The sequence below is a fragment of the Macrobrachium nipponense genome, chromosome 16 (genome assembly GCF_015104395.2).
Source record: "Macrobrachium nipponense isolate FS-2020 chromosome 16, ASM1510439v2, whole genome shotgun sequence".
Taxonomy (NCBI): Eukaryota; Metazoa; Arthropoda; class Malacostraca; order Decapoda; family Palaemonidae; genus Macrobrachium; species Macrobrachium nipponense.
Window position 1 is genome coordinate 57966895 of NC_087209.1, and position 23836 is coordinate 57990730.

At 38.0% G+C, this 23836-nt stretch overlaps 1 protein-coding gene across 13 annotated transcripts in view; it reads right to left on the reverse strand.

The window, feature by feature from the left end:
* Window positions 1-23836, reverse strand: part of LOC135195732 (protein turtle-like) — a 346860-nt gene that overhangs the window by 138936 nt on the left and 184088 nt on the right. For all 13 annotated transcript variants that reach the window (XM_064222171.1, XM_064222167.1, XM_064222170.1 and 10 more), the window contains one exon: window positions 6961-7138. In XM_064222171.1, the coding sequence (XP_064078241.1) occupies window positions 6961-7090 (130 nt within the window). In that variant the 5' untranslated portion in view covers window positions 7091-7138. The remainder of the gene's footprint in view (window positions 1-6960; window positions 7139-23836) is intronic.

The window sequence follows — 23836 nt, forward strand, 5'->3', positions numbered from 1 at the left end:
ATCGATAATGCAGCGTCTATTCAATGCGTTGCCAGCTCATCTGAGGAATATATCAGGAGTGAGCGTAGATGTGTTTAAGAATAAGCTCGACAAATATCTAAGCTGCATCCCAGACCATCCAAGATTGGAAGATGCAAAATATACCGGAAGATGTACTAGCAACTCTCTGGTAGACATTAGAGGTGCTTCACACTGAGGGACCTGGGGCAACCCGAACAACATGTAAGGTCTGTAAGGTCTGCAAGGTCTCTCTCTCTCTCTCTCTATAAATTCTAGACCAACTTTTGTGAATATTCTCTCTCTCTAATATATATCAATATATATATATAATTATATAGATATATATATATATATATATATATTATATAATCTATATATGCATGCATAAATTCAAGACTAACCATTGCAAATATTTTGAAAGAAAAAATATTCTCTCTCTCTCTCTCTCTCTCTCTCTCTCTCTCTCTCTCTCTCTCTCTCCTACAATTTCATGGTGAAAGAGAAGAAGCAGGTTCTGCCTTTTCCCCAACATGTATGAGAAACGGAGGAGGACTGAAATGGGGAAAGTAAAGATATAGAAGGAGAGAGGGTGTTGATAGATTTTTTGTTCCTGGTAATAATAACTTCGTTTTTTTATTTCTGAGGAACCCCCTTTTTTATTCCTTCCTTCCCCCTCAGACAGGAAACTTGGGCATCTTCCTCTCTCTCTCTCTCTCTCTCTCTCTCTCTCTCTCTCTCTCTCTCTCTCTCTCTCCTAATATTATATTGTTTTTGTTTTGCAAACATATTCTAATCCTTTATCCGCACTATATCTGTTAATCTTTTCTCTCCTCTCTCTCTCTCCTTCTTCTGCTCTCTTCTTTCCTCTTCCTCCTCCTTCTCCCTTTTTTCCTCTCTCTATCTCTCTCTCTCTCTCTCTCTCTCTCTCTCTCTCTCTCTCTCTCTCTCTCCTTACTTCTAATCAGTCAAAACAAATAAAAAAACAATTACATTCTACAGTTCCTCTCCTTGCATCACCTTATAATTCCATCTCATTCCTACTCGTCACGGTTTCACAGCCGTTTGCATTTCTGTCTCAAAAAAAAAAAAAAAAAAAAAAAAAAAAAAAAACATCCTCCCTGTCTGAAGACTACTAGTCTTAATAAAGATTTCCTTATCCCATCTGCTGCAGAGTTTGTCCTCCAAGTATTTCGTCCCTCCACGTCTTTTTAAATGACCCATTTCATCGAGAGTCTGTCAACTCTGTCCTTATCTCAGTCCTGATGATTGCATCACTCGTCCTCACTGGACGAAACGGTCACACAAGTTCTCTACATCCATCCTCAGCTAAGACGACACAAGGCGACGTCTGAGATCATTATAATATCCCTCCGCTGGCTCCCCCCCCCCCCCCGGCATGAATTATTCAAGGCCTTGGCAATATGGGAGAAACCCCGAGGTTGTGAATATTCTGAGGATACTCTGTGAATATTCGGTAGACATTCTGTGTACACACCGCGGTCAAAAAGACAAGACACGAAGTGAGGCGATTCAGAATCGTCATCTTTTCAACCTTTCTTGCGAAAATGAAAGGCTGAAGTCGTAGGTAGTTCGTCTTACGTCTTGTTGGAATGGAATGTTGGATTTAGACCGAGGGCCCCAATGACCAGGACCTCCGAGGTCATTCAGCGGTGATGAGGAAATAGAGAGTAGAGAGTTTGAAAGGCGTAACGGAAGAGAATTTCAAAGCAGTAAGTGGCACAGGAGGTGCAGTAAAATGAATGGCAAGGATAGCAGCTAGAGGTCGAATTGACGCTGCGAAGAGCCTTCATCGTCAGTGATAGGCCTACAGCGCACGGCGCGAGGCACACTGATGGCGGCGCTACCCCTCTACGGGGCTCACGTAGTGTTGACCTCATTCGCCGTCAGCCGTCAGTCAGGTCAGGCGGGACGAACCGCGGGAGACTGGCCAATCAATAAAGTGTGTGTCGGTGTTCTCAAATCTGGTTTCGTATACATACATACATGCATACATACATACATACATACTACATTTTTTACATTATATATTATATATATTATATATTATATATTAAAAATATTAATAAATATTATATATATAGATATATACATATATATATATATATATATATATATATATATAATATATATATATATAGATGAGAGAGAGAGAGAGAGATGAGATGAGAGAGAGAGAGAGAGAGAGAGAGAGAGAATATTCACAAAAGGTTGGTCTGAATTTATACAGAGATAGAAAGAGGAATCTTTTTCGTTCAAAATATTCACGAAGGTTCGTCTTGAATTTTTACAGAGAGAGAGAGAGAGAGATGAGAGAGACGAGAGAAGAGAGATGAGATGAGAAGAGAGGATGAGAGAGCCGATCGTATATTTTCAGAGCTGGTGACTTGGTCACCAGTCAAAAAAAAAAAAAACCTATTGGCGATCGTAAAACACGATCCAGGGGGAACATCGGCGTCGAAGGTCAACACTCACCTAAAAGGTCATGAAAAAAACTGTCCCTCTGTTGTTTGTTACTTTTAAAAAATGGGAGCTATATCAGTGGTATACGGACGCCTAAACCAAAGTCAGGGAGTTTCTTTAAACCTTACGTGAATGGAATAATCCTTTCAAACTGTGCTTATCTATATATCTATATTATAAATATGGCTGTATATACGTATACACATTTATTTATGTATGTTTATATATATATATATATATATATATATATATATATATATATATACACACACACGAGTATACATAAATGTGTATAAATGTATATACACATACTTATATAACTATATATATGCGTGAGTATATTATGTATCTATACATGTATATACATACATATACATACACACACACACACACACACATATATATATATATATATATATATATATATATATGATTATATGATATGATATCTTTGTGTGCATGTGTATATAAATATGTATATCTATAGATATAGAAAGAAAAGTTATACATGCTAAGGGTAAAATGGATATAGAAAGGATGGCTGCTTTATCCTAGGCATTCTCTCTCTCTCTCTCTCTCTCTCTCTCTCTCTCTCTCTGTAATTCAATGAAGGGCGTCAGGTACTATCAGCTAAGGGGATTGGCAGAGGGACTCCCTGCGGTTACAATAGGATACAGCACATCCCCTCCCCTCTCTTCAAAGCAGGTTTAGTAGATGCTGTAATCATTATGGCTGTAACCAGGGTTGGCTGCGTATAACATATATATACATATAATAACTAATACAAGAGAGAAGAGAGAAACCAAGAGAAGAGAGAGGAAAAGGGGGGCGAACACCAAAATAAAATTCCGAAACGACAGATGAGCATAGAACAGAGAGAGACGAGACGAGAGAGAGAGAGAGAGAAAATGGTGTTTTCAGAACCATGCCGGATATGTTTCCACAATCTTTCCCTATTTCCATACCAAATGGTACAGCCTAATTTCCCTTAGAATAGTAACGACGTGACATCGCAGTACCTTGACAAAATCAGAGAACATTCCCAATTCCGACCAAGATTCCCGGGTGTCAAGGGGGAATCTCGCGTTCGAGACCAGAAGGGCCAGCATAGCGCAGCAGCAGAAGCTAGAGGACGCAGAAGAACCGGTGTATTTGGAAAAGAATGCACACTGATGATTTCCATTTCAATGCACTCGAGCAGCACAAGAAAAGCATTATATATATATAATATGCGTGGCACGAACGCGGACCATTTACTTAAACAGAGCAAAGAGCGAGGTCCCTTTAATCATCCTTTTATTCAAATACGCAGGACAATGAAATCTAATCCGGAGCGTTTTTGGGGGAAATGGCTGACGGTGGTTTTCGCGAAATGGAAAGGTTATGTTTGTCTACACAGGGCCAGCTTTGACATTTAGGAGAAATATTAGCATCGTAACTCCATAAAGGTCAGTTTACCAAGGCTTAGGTTGATCGCGGCCCAAATATAAAGAGACTCTTGAGCAAGCTTGAATAATCTAATAACAAAAACAAAAAAGAAACAAGCAACTACATAAAATACAAACTTATACAACATTCAGCTCCGTATATGTCACATACGACGTTTCCCCTCCGCACTTAAACTACTCTCACGGCCGTTTCTTATCCAACACTCGAACCACACGCCTTAGTTCTTGTTTCAAAATCTGCGTTGCTTTCTTAGTCAAACCCCAACCATACCTTCCAAGGCATACTTAGTCATGTCATACCCTCAAAGTTCTTATTCCCTTCCATCACAAACTACTTTGTTGTTATTGTTGTTGTTGTTGGAGGGGGGGGGGGGGGGGGGGTGGGGGGGGGGGGGGGGGGGGGGGGGGCTGTGGTAGCAAAAACCCTATGGAAAAACCTAAGGAGGTCTGGTAAAGGTGTTTTGCCTTGTGATAAAGATACAGGAATTTTAGGATAGGACATCTCTGATTTATTTATTAGAATGAAAATGTAAAAACTAAATAACGTGCATGTTAAACAGTGCAGAACAATTATTTGTAATAAAATGTAGCGCATTTATTTAAATTTCCGCTGGTGAAACAACACGCTATTTGACCGTAGATTTTAGCACGCGACCCTTTTACAGCTTTAGTTAACCCTCTCACCCATAGGGTCACACCTTACATAAGCTGGTCAGCCACCAGAACTATAACTATACCAGCATCTCATCTCGCTCTTGCTACCCTTCAGCTGTAAATTCAGTTAACGCTTATCTCCACTTTCACTTCAAGCAGACAATGAACAGGTAGATCTCCAGCCAATTTCGTCTAATTGCATTCACTGCCTTCCATCTACTCTGTATTGGCACAAACTAATAAATTTTTTCTCTGCCTTTGCCTTTTCTCAATCAAAAGGACATACAATAAGGCGCAATCGAACCTCCAGCTTACTTGGGCTGCAAGATCAAATCTGTGGTCAAATAGCGTGTTGTTTCACCAACGAAAATGAAAATAAATACGTTTATTTTACTAGAAATAGATTTTCTGTACTGTTTAACATGCACATTATTTATGTTTTACATTTCATTACCATAAACAAGGCATAAATATCCTATCCTAAAATTGCTGTATTTTTAAACAGAATGCAAAACACCTTTTATCAGACCTTTTTAGCCTTCCATATGACTTGCCTGACAACCCCACCCCCCCCCAAAAAAAAAAAAAAAAACCCACCCAACAAAAAAAAAAAAAAAAGTACTTTGTAAGGTTTACTCCCCGAGTAAGCAAAAACCCTTCCAGTGTAGTACCCTTCCAGTGCCACGCCAAAAAAGGGCAAAAATATATATAAATACATATATTATATAAAGCAAAGATGTTCCCTTCATTCTAAACATGGAGAAGTACAGTAGTAAAAGAATGAAAAAAAGGTAACAAAAAGCGAAGAGAATGAGGAAAAGAAATGAGAGGAAGGAGGGAAGGTAAAAGAGGAAGAGGTATGCAGCAGGTGCGAGACCAACAACATAGCTGCAACCCTTTCTAATCAAGGCACAATAACAACAACATATTTCCAAAGCATTGTCACCCGTTACCTCTTGACGGAATTCTATTTCGTGCTGTAAATTGGAAGTTCTCTCTCTCTCTCTCTCTCTCTCTCTCTCTCTCTCTCTCATATAAATGTATAAGACTTCTGAATAGAGAAAAATACTCAAAAGCTCACATACTCTACTTTCCTCAGAATATCTAAAAATGCAAGAACAGACAGATCCTAAAGAACAAAATTGAGCTCATACTATAGGGACGTTTATTGCCAGTAAAGCTACGCAGAAGATTAACATCAAAATTGAAACCATTTCTAGCTGTCTAAAGCAAGTGAATTCTGCAAAATACATATAGACCTGATACTGAAAGATTTGGGCTAACCAAAAATACATAAAAAAGTAAATAATTAAAAGGGCATATTTAAGGTAAAGCCGAGTTAATCCCTAAATCTATTTACATACAGAGTATTATCAACATTTTACCTGCTTGAATACGTATTTCTCACCAGGTTCTTGATCGAGACCCGTGCAAATGTAACTATTCACAGCACTAATATTTTCACGGCATTAATACTATTACGATAAAAAGTGACTGCTTATATACAGAAGGGTAATTCAAGATGACAGGTGTATAAAATGTTTATTTCTTTCTTGTTAAATAAGCGATCTCTTCTTTCTGTATTATCTATTACCTTCTGTTACTTCTTTTTTATGAACACCATATTCTTTGGAAGCTTGAGTTCAAGTCAATGGCCAATATATTATATATATATCATATATATATATATATATATATATATATATATATCTATATATATATATAATATATATGTGTGTGTGTGTGTGTGTATGTGTATCTATATATAGTATATATATATATATATCTATATATATATGATATGGGTGTATGTGTATATAATATCTATATATATATATATATGTATATGTGTTTGTTAGGTGTATATACATATATATATATATATATATATATATATATTATATTAATATATATATATATATATATATAAAACATTATCTGGTCCTTTCTTTATATTCTCGAACCCCCAAAATAAAACTTACTATATAGGACCTTCCTTATATTCTGGACCCCAAAATAAAACTTACTATATAGGACCTTCCTTATATTCTGGACCCCAAATATAAAACTTACTAAGACCTTCCTTATATTCTGGACCCCAAATATAAAACTTACTAAGGACCCCTTCCTTTAAATATCTGGACCCCAAATTATAAAACTTACTAAGACCTTCCTTATATTTCTGGACCCCCATTAATAAAAACTTAAAAAACCTACCTTGTTAATCCTTCCGGGACCCCCAGAACAAAACCTATTGAATCCTTCCTTATATTTCGGACCCAAGAAGTGGAATAGCAGCGTTGGTGGTAACATGGAGGATATAAATCTGAGTTCATTTTATAAAGAAACAAAACCCTTGACTGGGCAGTCGACTTACCTGAGGAGAGGAGGCCTAGGAGGACTAGCAGCGTGATAATGCCCATGCTGGGAGGAGGAGGAGGAGGAGGAGGTGGAGGAGGTGGTGGTGGAGGTGGGAGTGTAGGCCCATGACCCTCACGCCTGGCCATCCTGACCGCCAATGTTCACCCATAGTACAGCTGTACCTCACCCCGCACCTGTCGACAAAAGAGACGAAAGGTCAAAATACACATAGCTGAAGGTTCAAAGATGAAAATACACCATAGTAACGCAATCTTACATCTACGGATATGCTGCGATGAAGAAACAGCTGCACAGGTGGCTTCCGTGGTAACTGAGGCTGAAAAGAAATGTGATAACCAAATGTGAATCAATATAAAACCAATGGAAAGATGGAATAAAAAATCAAGTGGTTTAACTGAGGTCTCTCAACGTTTGAAAACAGAAAATATGAAACCCGAATTGTTTTGCAAGATACTTGACACTATGTTTGATAAAGATGACCCTATGAAATGTTTTTAAAAGTTGCTAAACTGTACTAGTGCACAATATCACAATATCTTAAGAGACCGAAGTGTACACATACAATCAAGTGTCCAAGCCACGAACTGGGGGAACCAGGCGGTGGCTGCTAATGACTTCTGTTTAGACGACTGTTATTGGTATAAGTAGTACTGTCAGTCTTCTTTTTCCATATACAGTTTTCAGTACGTTATATGAGAAAGGCTAAGACCACTGATTGTCCTTATTACCCATTTTATATTTGCTTGTTACCTGAGAAACGCGGTAGTCTACGGGTCATAAACTCCTCTTTTAAAACATTCCAAACCCAGACCAGAGTCTTCTCTGGTCCTCACGTAAGTATGAAGGATGAAGTTACCTTGACTATACTCTGTTTTTTTTCATCTGTCCACCCGCCTGTGGTGTTTGCGTATGGTAACACTGCGTCCCGGGCTTTAGATAGTTACGCTATGCGAAAGTTTTAGGTAAATAAAAGGATATCTGGGTGTAGATTTGCAACTGAAAAGTGTTTTAATAATTTACTGTATGCGAATTACACCGTTAATATTCGAAATAGGATATTATTATTATTGTTGAATGTAAGCTGAATTTAACTATCTAGAACCCGGGACGCAGTGTTACCATACGGAAACACCACGGGCGGGTGGACAAATGGAAAAAAACCGAGTATAGAGTAAGTAATTCTTACCTTCCCTCGGGTCTTCAATCCCGTCTCGACTGTCTCCTGTTTTTGACCATCAAAACGGGAGGTGTACTCGAAGTGATAGTCGCCCAACTGGGGTGAAACCATTCATAATTCATACCTTCTGTATTGACGTTCAGAGGTTAAGTGCTTAAATAACACATAATATTTAGTAAGAAAGAAACTGGGCAGAGACTGTGTGAAGGGAAGCTGTCCGTCAAGACCACGATGATGGCAAAATGAAATAACTGAGGACCACGAGGAACGAATTACGGAACGAAACGATCGCTCATTACAAGTAGAGGTCAGAGAAGCGAAAGAGAAGGGACGAAACGACTGATTAAGACAAGACAGAATATACAGAATTGAAGCCGAAGGACAAACGCCGGGACCGATGAGGTTATTCAGCGCTGATAAGGAAATCGATCGTCAAAAGGCTTTGAAGGTGTTAAAAGGAAGTTGAAAGAGAGAGACTATGAACGGAGGTACAGTAAAAGGAATGAAATGGGGGCTGCATCTAGGAGCCTCAGGAAGGGACGCTGCGAAGAACTTGAAGTCATGCCTACAGTTTACCGCATGAGGTGCACAGACGGAACTATCCCCCCTACGGACGGAGACGACTGATGAAGACGCTTCTTGGCAGACCCACCGTCGATCAAGGTTTCACTCAGATTCTTTTTTCCTATTTACCTTCAGAATCACCTCAAGTACTCATAATGCCTCCTCCTTCTCCTCCTCCTCCTCCTCCTCCTCCTCCTCTTCAGACCATCTTTCACCGGAAATGATTACCAAAGGCATTTGTTGATCCTCTCGACGCCCTTCCAAAAAAAAAAAATAAAAAAGTTGGAGGCTGATAAAGCGCTGGGGAACTCACGTCTCTCTCGGAAGGGAACACCTCATTAAGCGGTCAAAGCTCTTATTTACCTTTCAAGATTAAACGCTGCCGTTATTTATTTATTTATTTTTTCGGGGGGGGGGAGTGAGGGGGGAGGGGGGCCCGGTTCCTGTCAAGAGAATGATTGGGGTTTAGATGTGTCACACATACATACAAGCATTCACTTAGACATGGTATATATATGCGTGTGTATATATATATATTATATATATATATATATATAATATATATAAAGAGAGAGAGAGAGAGAGAGGAGATGAGAGAGAGGGAGATTATTTCATTCTTTTTTACCCGAGCCTAGTCTCGCAGAGGAGGGAGGGAGAGGGAGGGAGGGAGGTGGATTACGATAGAGGCGGGAGAGAGGTGGTTAGAGGGGGAAGAAGGGGTGCGGGGGAGGGGGGGAATAGGAATAGGAAGGGATAGAAGGGGAAATAAATAAAGGATTAGGGGGTGGGTGGGAGGCGGGAGAGGATGGGGGAGGGGGAGGGGGAGATGGGAGAAAGACGCAGGGGCCATAAGCTCGTATTTTATGACTCCGCGATCTAGTCTCCCACCGTCTTTCTCGAATGATTTATGCTTCCACTTTTCTCTCTCTCTCTCTCTCTCTCTCTCTCTCTCTCTCTCTCTCTCTCGGGGACATTCTCCCCCTACAGGACAAGAAGAAAGGGCGGAAGAATAAGGACATCACCGCGACGCGTGAGGATGATGGCAACTGTCGGGAATCCTTCGTTTATTTTTTTATCTTTCATCTTATCTTATCTTCATTTTTCTCTTTGCATTCCCTTCTGTGAGGGCTTTGCCTCCGCTGCTTCTCCCGACATGCATGTCCGTGCGTCCGTCCGTCCGTCACGCATTGTACCTAAATATTCCTTCCTGCACGTATCTGGGTCTATAGATCAGGCACATGGAATAGAATGTAGAATTCAGGCCGAATGCCAAGCGCTGTGACCTAAGAAGTCATTCAGCGTCGAGAGGGAAATTCAGAGTAGAAAGGTGAAAGAGGAAGGAAGACCTCGCAGCTGCGCTATGCAACAACTGTTAGAGAAGGTGGAAAGTCAGACGGAAGAAAGGAATGAGAGTTTGCTGCTAGGGGCTGAAAGGACGCTGCAAAAGAACCTTAATTAATGAAATAATGCCTACATTGCACCCCGTGAGGTGCACTGAGGGCACTACGCCTTTACGGGGAATTAGGTATACTGGCAAACATATGTAACAGAAATTACGTATGATAAATTCGTAAAGTAACCAAGTCTACGGGCAGAACCAGCTCCGTTTCAGGGAATCCCTTCTCATCCCACCCCCTTCGGAGGGGTGGGGGGAGGGGAGGTAGGATGAAACCCCATTTTAAACCTTCTTAGGGGTCCCCACTATAACCCTGCCAAGTTTCATGCCCATCGGACCAGCCGTTTGGCCGTGATTCAATGACAGACGGACGGACAGACAGACATAACGCCCATTATGGTAAGATATATCTCAGAGAATATAATGTTGATGGGCCATCTCTTAAGCATTATATCCCAAAGCTTTAAATCTCAGCTGACATACAACGCTGAAGGAATGCTTATATGCTAGCAGGCTTTCGTTTGTGCACAGATCTGGCAAAGATGTAAGAGTGAGTAACTGTTGGAAAAACGTGTCAATGGACTAAATAATGACAATAATAATAATAAATCTCGGTAATGACCCCAAGCTACATTGCAAATGGTTGTGGATTTTTAATCTTGCTCAGTATTCTCATTTATTGTTCCTTTTCTTGTCACCTGATCTTATACGATAGTCCTTCTCATTAAAGCTTTTTTTTTAAACACCCCAGAGGATCGAGATGTTCACACGTTTGTGTAAGAATACGTTCCAGCTCAAAATTCCAGATTCTAAGGCTTGAAAGGATTCCAGTCTTGAGCATCCTTCAAAACCTTAAATCGTTGCATTTCTCATAATGGTGGCCATTCTGGTCATCTGTCATTTTAAATCCTGCCTTTCACTTTCTGTCGGGTATCTGGTTTGACAGATTTTTTCGCTCTAGTGTTTAACTCTTTTTTGAACTTGAGTTTGAAAAAGGTTCCACTCCACTCCCCCCCCCCCCCCCCACACCACAGAGGAAAAAGTTAAAAAAAAAAAAACAAAAAAAATAACATCAGTATATTGTGTTTCTTACGTGAATATATTTCGTTTAATTGACAATATTCTTATGTGAATGTATTTAGTTTTTTAGTTGAATTTATTTAGTTTCTTACGTGACTATATTAAATTTCCCACTTGAATATATTTAGTTTCTAACGTGAATATATTTAGTTTCCTACGTGAATATACTTAGTTTCTTGCGTGAATATATTTTGTCTCTTACTTGAACAGATTTGGTTTCTTGCAAGAATATATTTTGTTTCTTACGTGAGTAAACGCTGTTTCTTAGTGAATATATTTGATTCCTCAATGAATATACTTAGCTTCTTAATGTATACATTCAGTTGCCGAGTGATATGACCTCCTCCTCCTCCTCCTCCTGCCACCAAATTCGGCAAACGCGATGACGCCGTGGGTGGGTCTTAACTTCCGGATGGGGCGGCGAAGGAGATGATTTGTGGAGAGTAGAGCAATTTGCATATGAATGGGAAGGGCCAGAGGGCGTCTGTCGGATACTGAAGAAGTGGAGGAGGAGGAGGAGGAGGAGGAGGAGGAGGAGGAGGCACTCTCGGGTCACGGATGCAACATTTGAGGACGACTACTATATATGCATATCTAGGAGAAGGCGTGCGTGAATATGTACTTCATCATTATTATTATCCTTATTATATATATTTATTAGTGGATTTCTTCTTTCTTCCCTATTACTATATTATATAATAATAATAATAATACATAATATTTGTGGATTTCTTCTTTCTTCCCTATTACTATTATTACTATAATAATAATAATAATAATAATAATAATAATAATAATAATAATAATAATAATAATAATAATAATAATAATGATGATGATGATGAATCCCCAATTTGGCGTTTTAATAGCCAACTTGAGTATAGAAGAAAAGTCAGTAATTTTTCAAGTGTTGGCTATATTTTCGAAGATGAGAAGGGAGCAAATGAAGAAACAGAAATTTTTCGAAGAATATTTTCGAAGATTATAAAGGAGCAACGAAGTAACAGGAACCTCTTCAGAAAAACTTGACACAAGCACAGTAACAGCTCATTGCTACCTGAGAAAGGATCTTGCAGTCGATTCATATTTATTTCTTACTTGTTCTTCGCACAACTGACCTCTGTCCCTCAGAGGTCACCTTTCGGCTTCGAACGGAGATTGACGTGGTTTTATGCAGTAAACACAGCTTTCTGTTTCACCGGGGGCTGGTGTTACGTTTCCCTTTCTTCCCTTCTTTCATTTCCATTTTGAGCTCGAGTGCATGGAAACGGAGACAGAGAGCCTATCTCTCTTCGTATGACTTCTTGATGGCGTGCTATGATAGACAAACATTGTCACTGAAAGACTCCATTCTGAATGCCCACCTCACGCAGATCGGAATATTCACCTGGGATAGAGTCCGGGCCCAGCTCCGCCTCCCCACCCCCCAAAACGGGGCACACGGGGCTATCGATTCATTTTGCCATGTTTGTACGCTCGCCTTGCCTTCTACACCATCATCATCATCCACAACAACAACAACAAAAACTATTTTACTACTTTCAAATTCAAATCTCTCTCTCTCTCTCTCTCTCTCTGAATAAGGAAGAAGACACATGGCAAGACTCGGACGCTGCCTAGAGGCTCTCTCCTCGATCAAAGACTCAAAATTGACCAAACTTTCATATCAGACTCCTTCCAAGAAACGCCGACAGGTCGGTCCTCCTCCAAATACGGAGTCTGAAGGTGGTGTTTTCTCTACCTCCGATGATGCAACTACTACTATAATAGATTCACATCAACCGTGCATTTGATGTCTAGGCCAGCCCCTCACGACGCTCCTGATTGGCTGTTGATAAGCCAATCACAGGGCTGGAAACTCTCAGTCTCTCTCGAGAGTTCACATGGGTAGGATCTATGTTCCACATCTTTCGAGGGAAATAGTTTCCAGCCTTGTGACTGGTTTATCAACAGCCAATCAAGAGCGTCGTAAGGGACTGGCCTAGACATTAAATGCACGGTTGATGTGAATCTACTTTAGTACGCCAAGGTCTTTCACGTTTCCACACAATCTTTGACAAGAGGTGTGTTTCCATGCACAACGAGAGGTTGTATATTAATCAAGGAGAGGGTGGAGGGTGCAGAATAGAATATAGGATTTAGGCCTTCTAGACCTTTGACATCATTCAGCTCTGAAACAAAGAATCGACAGTTAAAAGGTTCGAAAGGTGTAAACAAGAGTAAAACCTCACAGCAGTTGCACTATGAAACAATTGGTGAGGAGACTACGACGGAAGAAAGAGAATATGAACGGAGGTATAATGAAAGAAATGAAAGGGGTTGCAGCCAAGGGCCGAAGGGATGCTGCAAAGAACCTCAGGTTATGCCTACACTGCACCGCAAGAGGTGCACTGACAGTGCTGCCTCCCTATGGGGAGGAATGGGGGCTACATACTGATGAACTGTGGTATCTCATGAGTCCGGGAAAATTCTAGAGAGAAAGGAAAACCTCGCCAAAGAAAAACTAAAAAGATAGACGAAACAGATGGGAATTCCACAATACACACACCGCCGAAGAAGGAGGATAATTTACAAATCCATGGACCTTATCCAAATAATACGGATCCAAGGACATTTGCCTGTCATCCTTCGCAAGTGCTGAAGAGAAGTGTGTAGCTCTCTCTCTCTCTCTCTCTCTCTCTCTCTCTCTCTCTCTCTCTCTCTCTCTCTCTCTCCACCGAAGGTTCCATCTCGTTTGAAAATCTCAAGACTGCCTTTGTCTCCCAAATCTGACTCATCTCGGCCATTACGGAAGGGAATATGCGAACACCGAAGATAAAAAGGACGAAAAGAATTTAAAAAAAATAAGGATAAAAAAGAATAAAAAACGATAAAATGGTAAAGAAAATAGAGCTCTCTTACTGCTGCGGCTTTTCGTGATGCTTAACTAAGGGAATTATAGGAAAAAATGACTCGTCTCCCTCCTCCTCCTCCTCCTCCTCCTCCTACTCTTCTTCTTCTCAAGCTTCGGAATTTTCTCTTTGCTTCCACGTCTCCTCACTTTTGGAACCCCCTTACAGCAGCTGGGTTCTGTCGCTTCCCTTTTCTTTCCTCTTTTCTATACCTCTTCGAACCTGGGCTAGAAAAGGGCATTTGGTTGCCTATCCCAACAGCCTTTACCATTTCTGAAACTTATTTCGTCAACAGTAAAAACCATGGACAAGACCACAAAAATTGGACCCGAGAGAGAGAGAGAGAGAGAGAGAGAGAGAGAGAGAGAGAGAGAGAGAGAGAGAGAGAGTCCGCATCCACATGGTCCAAGTGAATTCCTCTCACAAATGTCTTTCATAATTTCACGGGATTACTTTTTTATCATCTCTAATTCGAGATCATCATCATCATCATCATCATCATCATCATCATCATCATCATCCCGAATCGAATTCATCGGGTTGACTTGCCTTGCCAAAAGGAACTGGAGGGAGGAGGAGGAGGAGGAGGAGGAGGAGGAGGGAGGGAGGGAGGGAGGGAGGGAGGGAAGGGAAAGAAGATGTCTTTTTGTGTTTTTTCTGCAGCCTCATAGGCGGAAGGCCATCTAGCCAGTGATCCCCAGAAGCGGCTCTCTCTGAAGACATCCCCGAATTGTTTTTTTCTTCTTTTCTTTTCTTTTACGATTTTTCCCCCTTTTTCCAAATTCCGTCTGTCTACGACGTCCTCCGTCCAAATGACGGGTTTCCTCTACTCTTGCGTCTTTTTTTAAAGGAATCGCTTCCTTCCATTTGGCCGTATGATGAATTTCGACTTTATTGAGGCAACTTTTCTTTTCCCAACATTTGAGGATAATTTTCCGCCTGATCTCGTGAATTGCAATTTTAAGGAAATTTTCGTTTACTCGGGGAGTATGCCTACGAACTGCTTTGTTGTTTTTGTTGAAAGGGGGGGAGGCGGGGGGGCGTTAGGAAAGACCGACGGAAAAGCCTAAAAATGTCTGAAAAAGGTGTTTCGTCTTGAGTTAAAGATACGGGAATTTAAGGATATTCATGATTTATTCATTAGAATGAAAATGCAAAAAATAAATTAATGTGTCTGTTAAATAGTAGAGAACAATAATTTCTAATAAAATAGAAGCGTGCTTATTTCAATTTTCGTTGCTGAAACAACGCTCTATTTGACGGTAGATTTTAGCACGCGCCCCGAGAAAGCTGGACGCCGGATCACGCCTTGTTCAGATTTAGTCAAATGAATTTCTGCATTTTGATATAATTTCTTTTCCATATTTTTTCTTGCAAAAAATGATCCATCTTTTTTTTTTTCCAGATTTGGTCAACATTTCCGGGCGTTACTTTTCCGTGTGATCTTGTGAATTACAGATAATTCATTTTTTTTATTTGGTCATGTGGAAAACTGTCAACATTTGTAATAGAAGTCATATAATATATATCCACATCATAAGAAGATTTTCCTTTCAACATTTTAAATTAATAAACCTCCACATTTGGTGACGCGACGATTCTTCAATCTTGACTTGTTTTGAAGTTTGAGTGTTTTTCTCATATCATTTCCTGTAGTCATCCAAACCATGTTGCGTTCTTTGGATATTTGCCCAATGACCCACGAAGATTTCTGGCCCCCTTTTTTGATAAGCCGCCAAACTCCCCGCTATCAAAATGTTCTTCGTGAATGCATCTTCCGTCTCTCTCCAGTGCATCAACGGAATCATGCTCCACTTGGAAATGTTTAAACAATATCCAATTTCCTTCTCGAAATTCGGAATGGGGGTTTTAAGCCTCTTTCTCTTGCCAGTTCGTCAAACTGGTCCTACGCGTTGAAATGATAAAAGGCCAGCCTTACTTGTCTATGGGTATTCGTATAATAATAAAAATTTTAATTAAATTTTTATTTACTTAATCATTCATTTGCTAATTTAACTGTTTTTCTAATAACTGATCTCTTCTTTCTGTCTGTCCCATTATCTTCTATTACTTCTTCCTCATGAACACCTTAATATTCTTGGGAAGCTTAAATTTTAAGTCAGTGGCCCCTGTGTTGGGCGTGTTCCATATGAATAGGGTTCTTCTTCTGAATAATGGGCGTTATGTCTGTCCGTCCGTCTGTCATTCAGTCACGGCCAAACGGCTGATCCGATGGGCATGAAACTTGGTAGGGTTATAGTGGAGACCCCTAAGATGGTTTATAATGTGGTTTCATCCTACCTCTCCCCAGGAGGGGAAGAGAAGGGCTTCCCTGAAACAGACCTGGTTCTGATCGTACACTTAATTATTTTACGAATTTATCAAACATAATATCTGATTACATATGTTTGCTAGTAATAATTATAATAATAATATCCGACCATCACAGGGTACCAGTCCAGGAATAATTAGAGAATAAAATACACTCCATCCTCTTACACTTTAATTGGACAACTGAAGGAAGTTGGGACGTTTTTCCCAAAACTTAGTATCAGTAAAACGATACCCTAAAGGAGTAGGAGTGAGGAGTACCTTTTTTTTTTTTTTAAGTGAATCAAAAGTGGTTTCGGATGGACCCTATTCCCGGTCTCTCGCGCCTTTAATGTGAGAGAGAGAGAGAGAGAGAGAGAGAGAGAGAGATATATATATATATATATATATATATATATATATATATATATATATATATGTATATATATATACGTATATATAAACATACACATGTGTATGCCTATGTATAAGCTAATCTTTTGTGACAATCTACTTGCAAATACACAGCCGCTTATAACAGTCTCTCTCTCTCTCTCTCTCTCTCTCTCTCTCTCTCTCTCTCTCTCTCTCTCATAAAAAAAATATACATAAACCAACATATTCCGACAAAGAAAACTGAATAAGGTGAATCTTGTGAAATATCCTAATTGATGCATTAGGAAAAAGAATGCCAAAGCATGCAAACTGTGTAAGGTTTGGTATAGCATAGTCAATCCACAAAACCTAATCAGAAAATGTGCTGCATGCAACATTCCGACCCATCCACAGTGTGCTGAGGTAATACAAGATTTGAGAAAAGATACAAGAATTTTTTGTTCAACATGTCTATCATGGATAGACAATGTTATTAAATCAAGATTGAATGTACAAATAGTTGAGATGAAGAAGAAGAGGAAGAGGAAGAAGAAGAAGAAAAAAAGAAGAGAGGAAAAACGGAAGAGAAGTAAACAAAAATGAAATGACAGAAAAAAATAAGGAAACAAAGAACAAGATAAAAGTATGGATGCAGAGATACTCATTGATACTACATATGAGGCAATAAAGCAGCATACCTACGAAGAAATAAATTACGATATGACAACAGAAAAGCAAATCCCGAAGAGGCTCTACCCAGATCTACACAATGACGGGAAAGAGGAAAAAATAGACAAGAAAGACAAAATCTGCAACCTTTTGAAAAGAGGGAATTGCAGATTTGGAGAAAGATGTTACTACAAACATCCTAAGGTATGTCAAAACTATGAAATATATGGTAAATGTGCATACTTAGATGGCTATGGGGATGATTGCAGAGAATCTGCATCCAAAAATATGTAAAAACCTAAAAGAAGGAAGGAAAAAGGATGTAAGTTCGACAAAAAATGCAAATATATGCACCCTGTAGCCATGAATCATAATCAAATAAATAACCAAACCAAGTAATAAAATCCAAAATAAGAAAGAAACAAATAAAGAGAGAATCAAGAATATCAGGTAAAAGAGAAAAGCAAACCAACAATGAGATATGCAGAGGTGTCAGCAAAAAATTTCAAAGCATCAGCTCCGAAAGTTCTACTCAAGAGATAATAACTGTATTTATTATGCAAGAGGATATTGCAGAAAGAAACGGAGAAAATTGCAGATTCAGACACAAAATGAATAATTATGATGAAGGAAGATCAAATATTATGGAAAAGTTGGAGTTTTTAATAGTCAGAATTTCTGGAAATGAAAAAAAAGAACAACATACCAGAACAGGAAAGAGACATGGAAAATCCTTATTACTACCAATATTAAATGAAGGAGAAAACACGCAAACCATCATAGTGATTGAATGCGCAGGGTTTAGTTACGAGTAACTCAAAAGAAAAATAGAGTACTTAGAAGAACTAACCCAAAACAAAATGAAAAGAAAATATGATAATGAATATAAGTGAAACCTGGTATTCCCAAGAGACTGGGAATGATGATCAAATAAAAGGGTTCCAAACTTATAGATCAGATAGAAAAAATAGGAATCAAGGGGGAACCGCAATATATGGGAAAGACAAAAAACAAGGAAAAAATATATGAGAAATATAGTAACTCAGAATGTGAACTAATAGCGGTAGAATTTGAATCTGAAAAATTGATGAACATAGTAATATATAGACCTCCTAATACTAAAGTTTGACTTAATAATAGAAAAATTGGATGATATATGTAGAAATCACAAGGACTGGACTATTCTCCTATCTGGTGACTTCAACTTTCCTTTCGTAGAATGGAAAGAACGAATAGGAGACTGTGGTTGTACTTATACATATAAAAAAAGAGAGTAATAGTAGTGCAGAAGATAAGAGGCAATTTGAAAAGCTATTAGATATGCTACTAGAATACATTCAACAAATAAATCACCTGCCAACAAGAAAGGAAAATACTTTAGACCTAGTATTTGTGAACGAGATGAATCATGTTAAAGAAATAATAGTTTATAATGCGAGTATTTCAGATCATAATGTCATAGAATTAACAGTTCATTCCAAAGCAAGTGAAAATAGAGATAAGCAAGAAATGAAAAAGTGGGAAGGATATGGAAAATACAACTTCTACAGTAAAAATATAAAATGGTCAGAAATTAATGAAGAATTAAACAAAGATTGGGATAACATTTTCGTAAGTGATGACATAAGGGTAAATACGGAGATATTATATAAAAATATTGGAGAAAATAGTGGATAAATATATACCGAAGAAGAAAAGTAAACATCATTCATGCATACCAAGAGACAGAAGGATCTTGTTCCAGAAAATCAGAAAGTGGAAAAAAGGTCTTGCAAAAGAAAAAAATGCATGGAAAGTTATAGAACTAAAAAGTAAGATAGAAATGCAGAACAAAAGATTATACAATCAAAAGAAAATGAAAAACGGGACTTGGAAGAAAAACCCCTATTAAATATCAAGCAAAACCCCAAACTATTATACTCATATGCGAAGAAGATGAATAAAAGAAGAATAGAAATAGGCCCTCTGAGAATTGAAGGGAGATTAACGAATGAAAAAAAGGAAATTTGCAACATACTGGCAGAACGATATAAGAGAGAATTCACCCCTAGAATAGATAATGAAGATAATGATATAGAAGTAAGGGACGAAAATAGTGAATATTTAGCTGACATAGAAATTAATGAAGCTGATATTGTGCAGGCAATTAATGAAATTAAAAAATGGAGCTGCTGCAGGGCCGGATGGAGTCCCTGTTATTTTGTTAAAGAAAGTAGTTCATTCTATCGCAAAGCCACTTGCAATATTTATTAAGACAAAGTGTAGTACAGGCAAGATTTATGATGAGCACAAATTAGCATATATCACCCCTACTTTCAAAAGTGGATCAAGACTAGAGGCAAGTAATTATAGGCCTGTGAGTCTAAATCACATATTATGAAAGTGTATGAAAGGGTAATGAAGAAAAATATTATGAAATTTAATAAAAAAATAATTTCGTTTAATATAGGACAAACACGGTTTCGTACCGGAAAAAAAAAAAAAAGTAACACAAACCAAATGTTTAGTCCACCGTGAGAAACATATTCAAAAATATGAAAAAAAATGCGGGGAAATGAAAAACAGATGTGGTTTATCTAGACTTGCAAAGCTTTGACAAAGTAGACCATAATATATTAGCAAAGAAAAGGAAAAATTAGAAAAAACTAATATCGTAGATAAAGTAGGAAGATGGTTTTTAAAAGAAGTTTTTACACAACAGAAAACAGATAGTTTATTGCAAACGATGAGAAAATCGGATGAAACCAAGGTAATATCCGGTGTGCCACAAGGTACGGTGCTAGCTGCAATTTGTTTGTTATATGATTGAAGACATAGACAGTAATGTTAAGGATTCGGTAGTGAGTAGTTTCGCGATGACACAAGAATAAGCAGAGAAAAATTACTTGTGATGAAGATAGGAACGCTCTACAAAAGAGACCTTAACAAAGTATATGATGGGCAGAGGTAAATAGGATGTATTTAACTCTGATAAATTTGAATCAATAAATTATGGAGACAGAGAAGGAAAGATATATGCATATAGGGGACCTAATAATGAGACAATCACAAATAAGGAAGCAGTTAAAGACCTTGGTGTGATGATGAATAGGAACATGTTATGCAATGATCAAATAGCCATCTGTTGGCAAAATGTAAACGCAAAAATGGGAATGTTGTTACGGCACTTCAAAACAAGAAAAGCTGAACACATGATTATGCTTTATAAAACATATGTTCGTAGTCCACTTGAATATTGCAATATGATATGGTACCCACACTATCAAAAGGATATTGCACAAATAGAGAGTGTACAAAGGTCCTTTACAGCTAGAATAGAAGAAGTTAAGGACCTAGACTACTGGGAAAGACTACAATCCTTAAAATTATATAGTCTAGAAAGGAGAAGAGAACGCTACATGATAATTCAGGCATGAAAACAGATAGAAGGAATAACAGAAAATATCATGGAACTAAAAATATCAGAAAGAGCAAGCAGAGGTAGATTAATAGTGCCCAAACTATACCAGGAAAAATAAGGAAAGCACACAGAACATTAATCCACTACGCACCAGCATCGATGCAATGCAGTCTTATTCAATGCGTTGCCAGCTCATCTGAGGAATATATCAGGAGTGAGCGTAGATGTGTTTAAGAATAAGCTCGACAAATATCTAAACTGCATCCCAGACCATCCAAGATTGGAAGATGCAAAATATACCGGAAGATGTACTGGTAAACTCTCTGGTAGACATTAGAGGCGCCTCACACTGAGGGACCTGGGGCAAACCCGAACGAACTGTAAGGTCTGTAAGGTAAGGTAAGGTAAGGCTCTCTCTCTCTCTCTCTCTCTCTCTCTCTCTCTCTCTCTCTCTCTCTGCGCGCGCACATAAAAAAAAATCCAACCGAGAATCCAAATGGTAAAATTTTCCGGTCCGGAGAACTGATGGCCGACTCCGAACCACATCAGGCTTCGCCAAGTGACACAAGTAATGATTTTTAGGTTGATTTTTTTTTCCTTTCGTTCTATTATGGCCGCCTCCGCCCCCACACTCTTGTCCGTTAATGGATTTTGCTTTGCTCCTCTCTCAAAGAAAATGAATAAGGTGAATCTTGTGAATATCCTAATTGATGCATTAGGAAAAAGAATGCCAAAAGCATGCCAAACTGTGTAAGGTTTGGTATAGCATAGTCAATCCACTCCAATCAGAAAATGTGCTGCATGCAACATTCCGACCCATCCACAGTGTGCTGAGGTAATGCAAGATTTGAGAAAAGATACAAGAATTTTTGTTCAACAGTCTATCATGGATAGACAATGTTATTAAATCAAGATTGAATGTACAAATAGTTGAGGATGAAGAAGAAGAGGAAGAAGAAGAAGAAAAAGAAGAAGAGGAAAACAAAAACGGAAGAGAAGTAAACAGAAATGAAATGACAGAAAAAAATAAGGAAAACAAAGAACAAGATAAAAGATATGGATGCAGAGATACTCATTGATACTACATATGAGGCAATAAAGCAGCATACCTACGAAGAAATAAATTACGATATGACAAACAGAAAAGCAAATCCCGAAGAGGCTCTACCCAGATCTACACAATGACGGGAAAGAGGAAAAAAATAGACAAGAACAGACAAAATCTGCAACCTTTTGAAAAGAGGGAATTGCAGATTTGGAGAAAGATGTTACTACAAACATCCTAAGGTATGTCAAAACTATGAAATATATGGTAAATGTGCATACTTAGATGGCTATGGGGATGATTGCAGAGATCTGCATCCAAAAATATGTAAAAAACCTAAAAAGAAGGAAAAGGATGTAAGTTCGACAAAAATGCAAATATATGCACCCTGTAGCCATGAATCATAATCAAATAAATAACCAACCAAGTAATAAAAATCCAAAATAAGAAAGAAACAAATAAAGAGAGAAATCAAGAACAAATATCAGGTAAAAGAGAAAAGCAAACACCAATCTGAGATATGCAGAGGTGTCAGCAAAAAAATTTCAAAGCATCAGCTCCGAAAATTCTACTCAAGAGATATAACTGTATTTATTATGCAAAGAGGATATTGCAGAAACGGAGAAAATTGCAAGATTCAGACACAAAATGAATAATTATGATGAAGGAGATCAAATATTATGGAAAAGTTGGATTTTTTAATGTCAGAATTTCTGGAAATGAAAAAAAGAACAACATACCAGAACAGGAAAGAGACATGGAAAATCCTTATTACTACATATTAATGAGGAGAAAACACGCAAACCATCATAGTGATGAATGCGCAGGGTTTAGTTACGAGTAACTCAAAAAGAAAAATAGAGTACTTAGAAGAACTAACCCAAAATGAAAAGAAAATAGATATAATGAATATAGTGAAACCTGGTATTCCCAAGAGACTGGAATGATGATCAAATAAAAGGGTTCCAAACTTATAGATCAGATAGAAATTATAGGAATCAGGGGAAACGCAATATATGGACAAAGACAAAAACAAGGAAAAAATATATGAGAAATATAGTAACTCAGAATGTGAACTAATAGCGGTAGAATTTGAATCTGAAAAATTGATGAACATAGTAATATATAGACCTCCTAATACTAAAGAGTTTGACTTAATAATTGAAAAAATTGGCTGATATATGTAGAAATCACAAGGACTGGACTTATTGCTACCTATCTGGTGACTTCAACTTTCCTTTTCGCTTAGAATGGAAAAGAAACGAATAGGAGACTGTGGTTGTACTTATACATATAAAAAAGCGAGTAATAGTAGTGCAGAAGATAAGAGGCAATTTGAAAAGCTATTAGATATGCTACTAGAATACAACATTCAACAAATAAATCACCTGCCAACAAGAAAGGAAAATACTTTAGACCTAGTATTTGTGAACGAGATGAATTATGTTAAAGAAATAATAGTTTATAATGCGAGTATTTCAGATCATAATGTCATAGAGATAACAGTTCATTCCAAAGCAAGTGAAAATAGAGATAAGCAAGAAATGAAAAAGTGGGAAGGATATGGAAAATACAACTTCTACAGTAAAAATATAAAATGGTCAGAAATTAATGAAGAATTAAACAAAGATTGGGATAACATTTTCGGTAAGTGATGACATAAGGGTAAATACGGAGATATTATATAAAATTATTGGAGAAAACTAGTGGATAAATATATACCGAAGAAGAAAAGTAAACATCATTCATGCATACCAAGAGACAGAAGGATCTTGTTCCAGAAAATCAGAAAGTGGAAAAAAAGGTCTTGCAAAAGAAAAAAATGCATGGAAAGTTATAGAACTAAAAAGCAAGATAGAAAATGCAGAACAAAAGATTATACAATCAAAAGAAAATGAAAAACGGGACTTGGAAGAAAAAAACCCTATTAAATATCAAGCAAAACCCCAAACTATTATACTCAT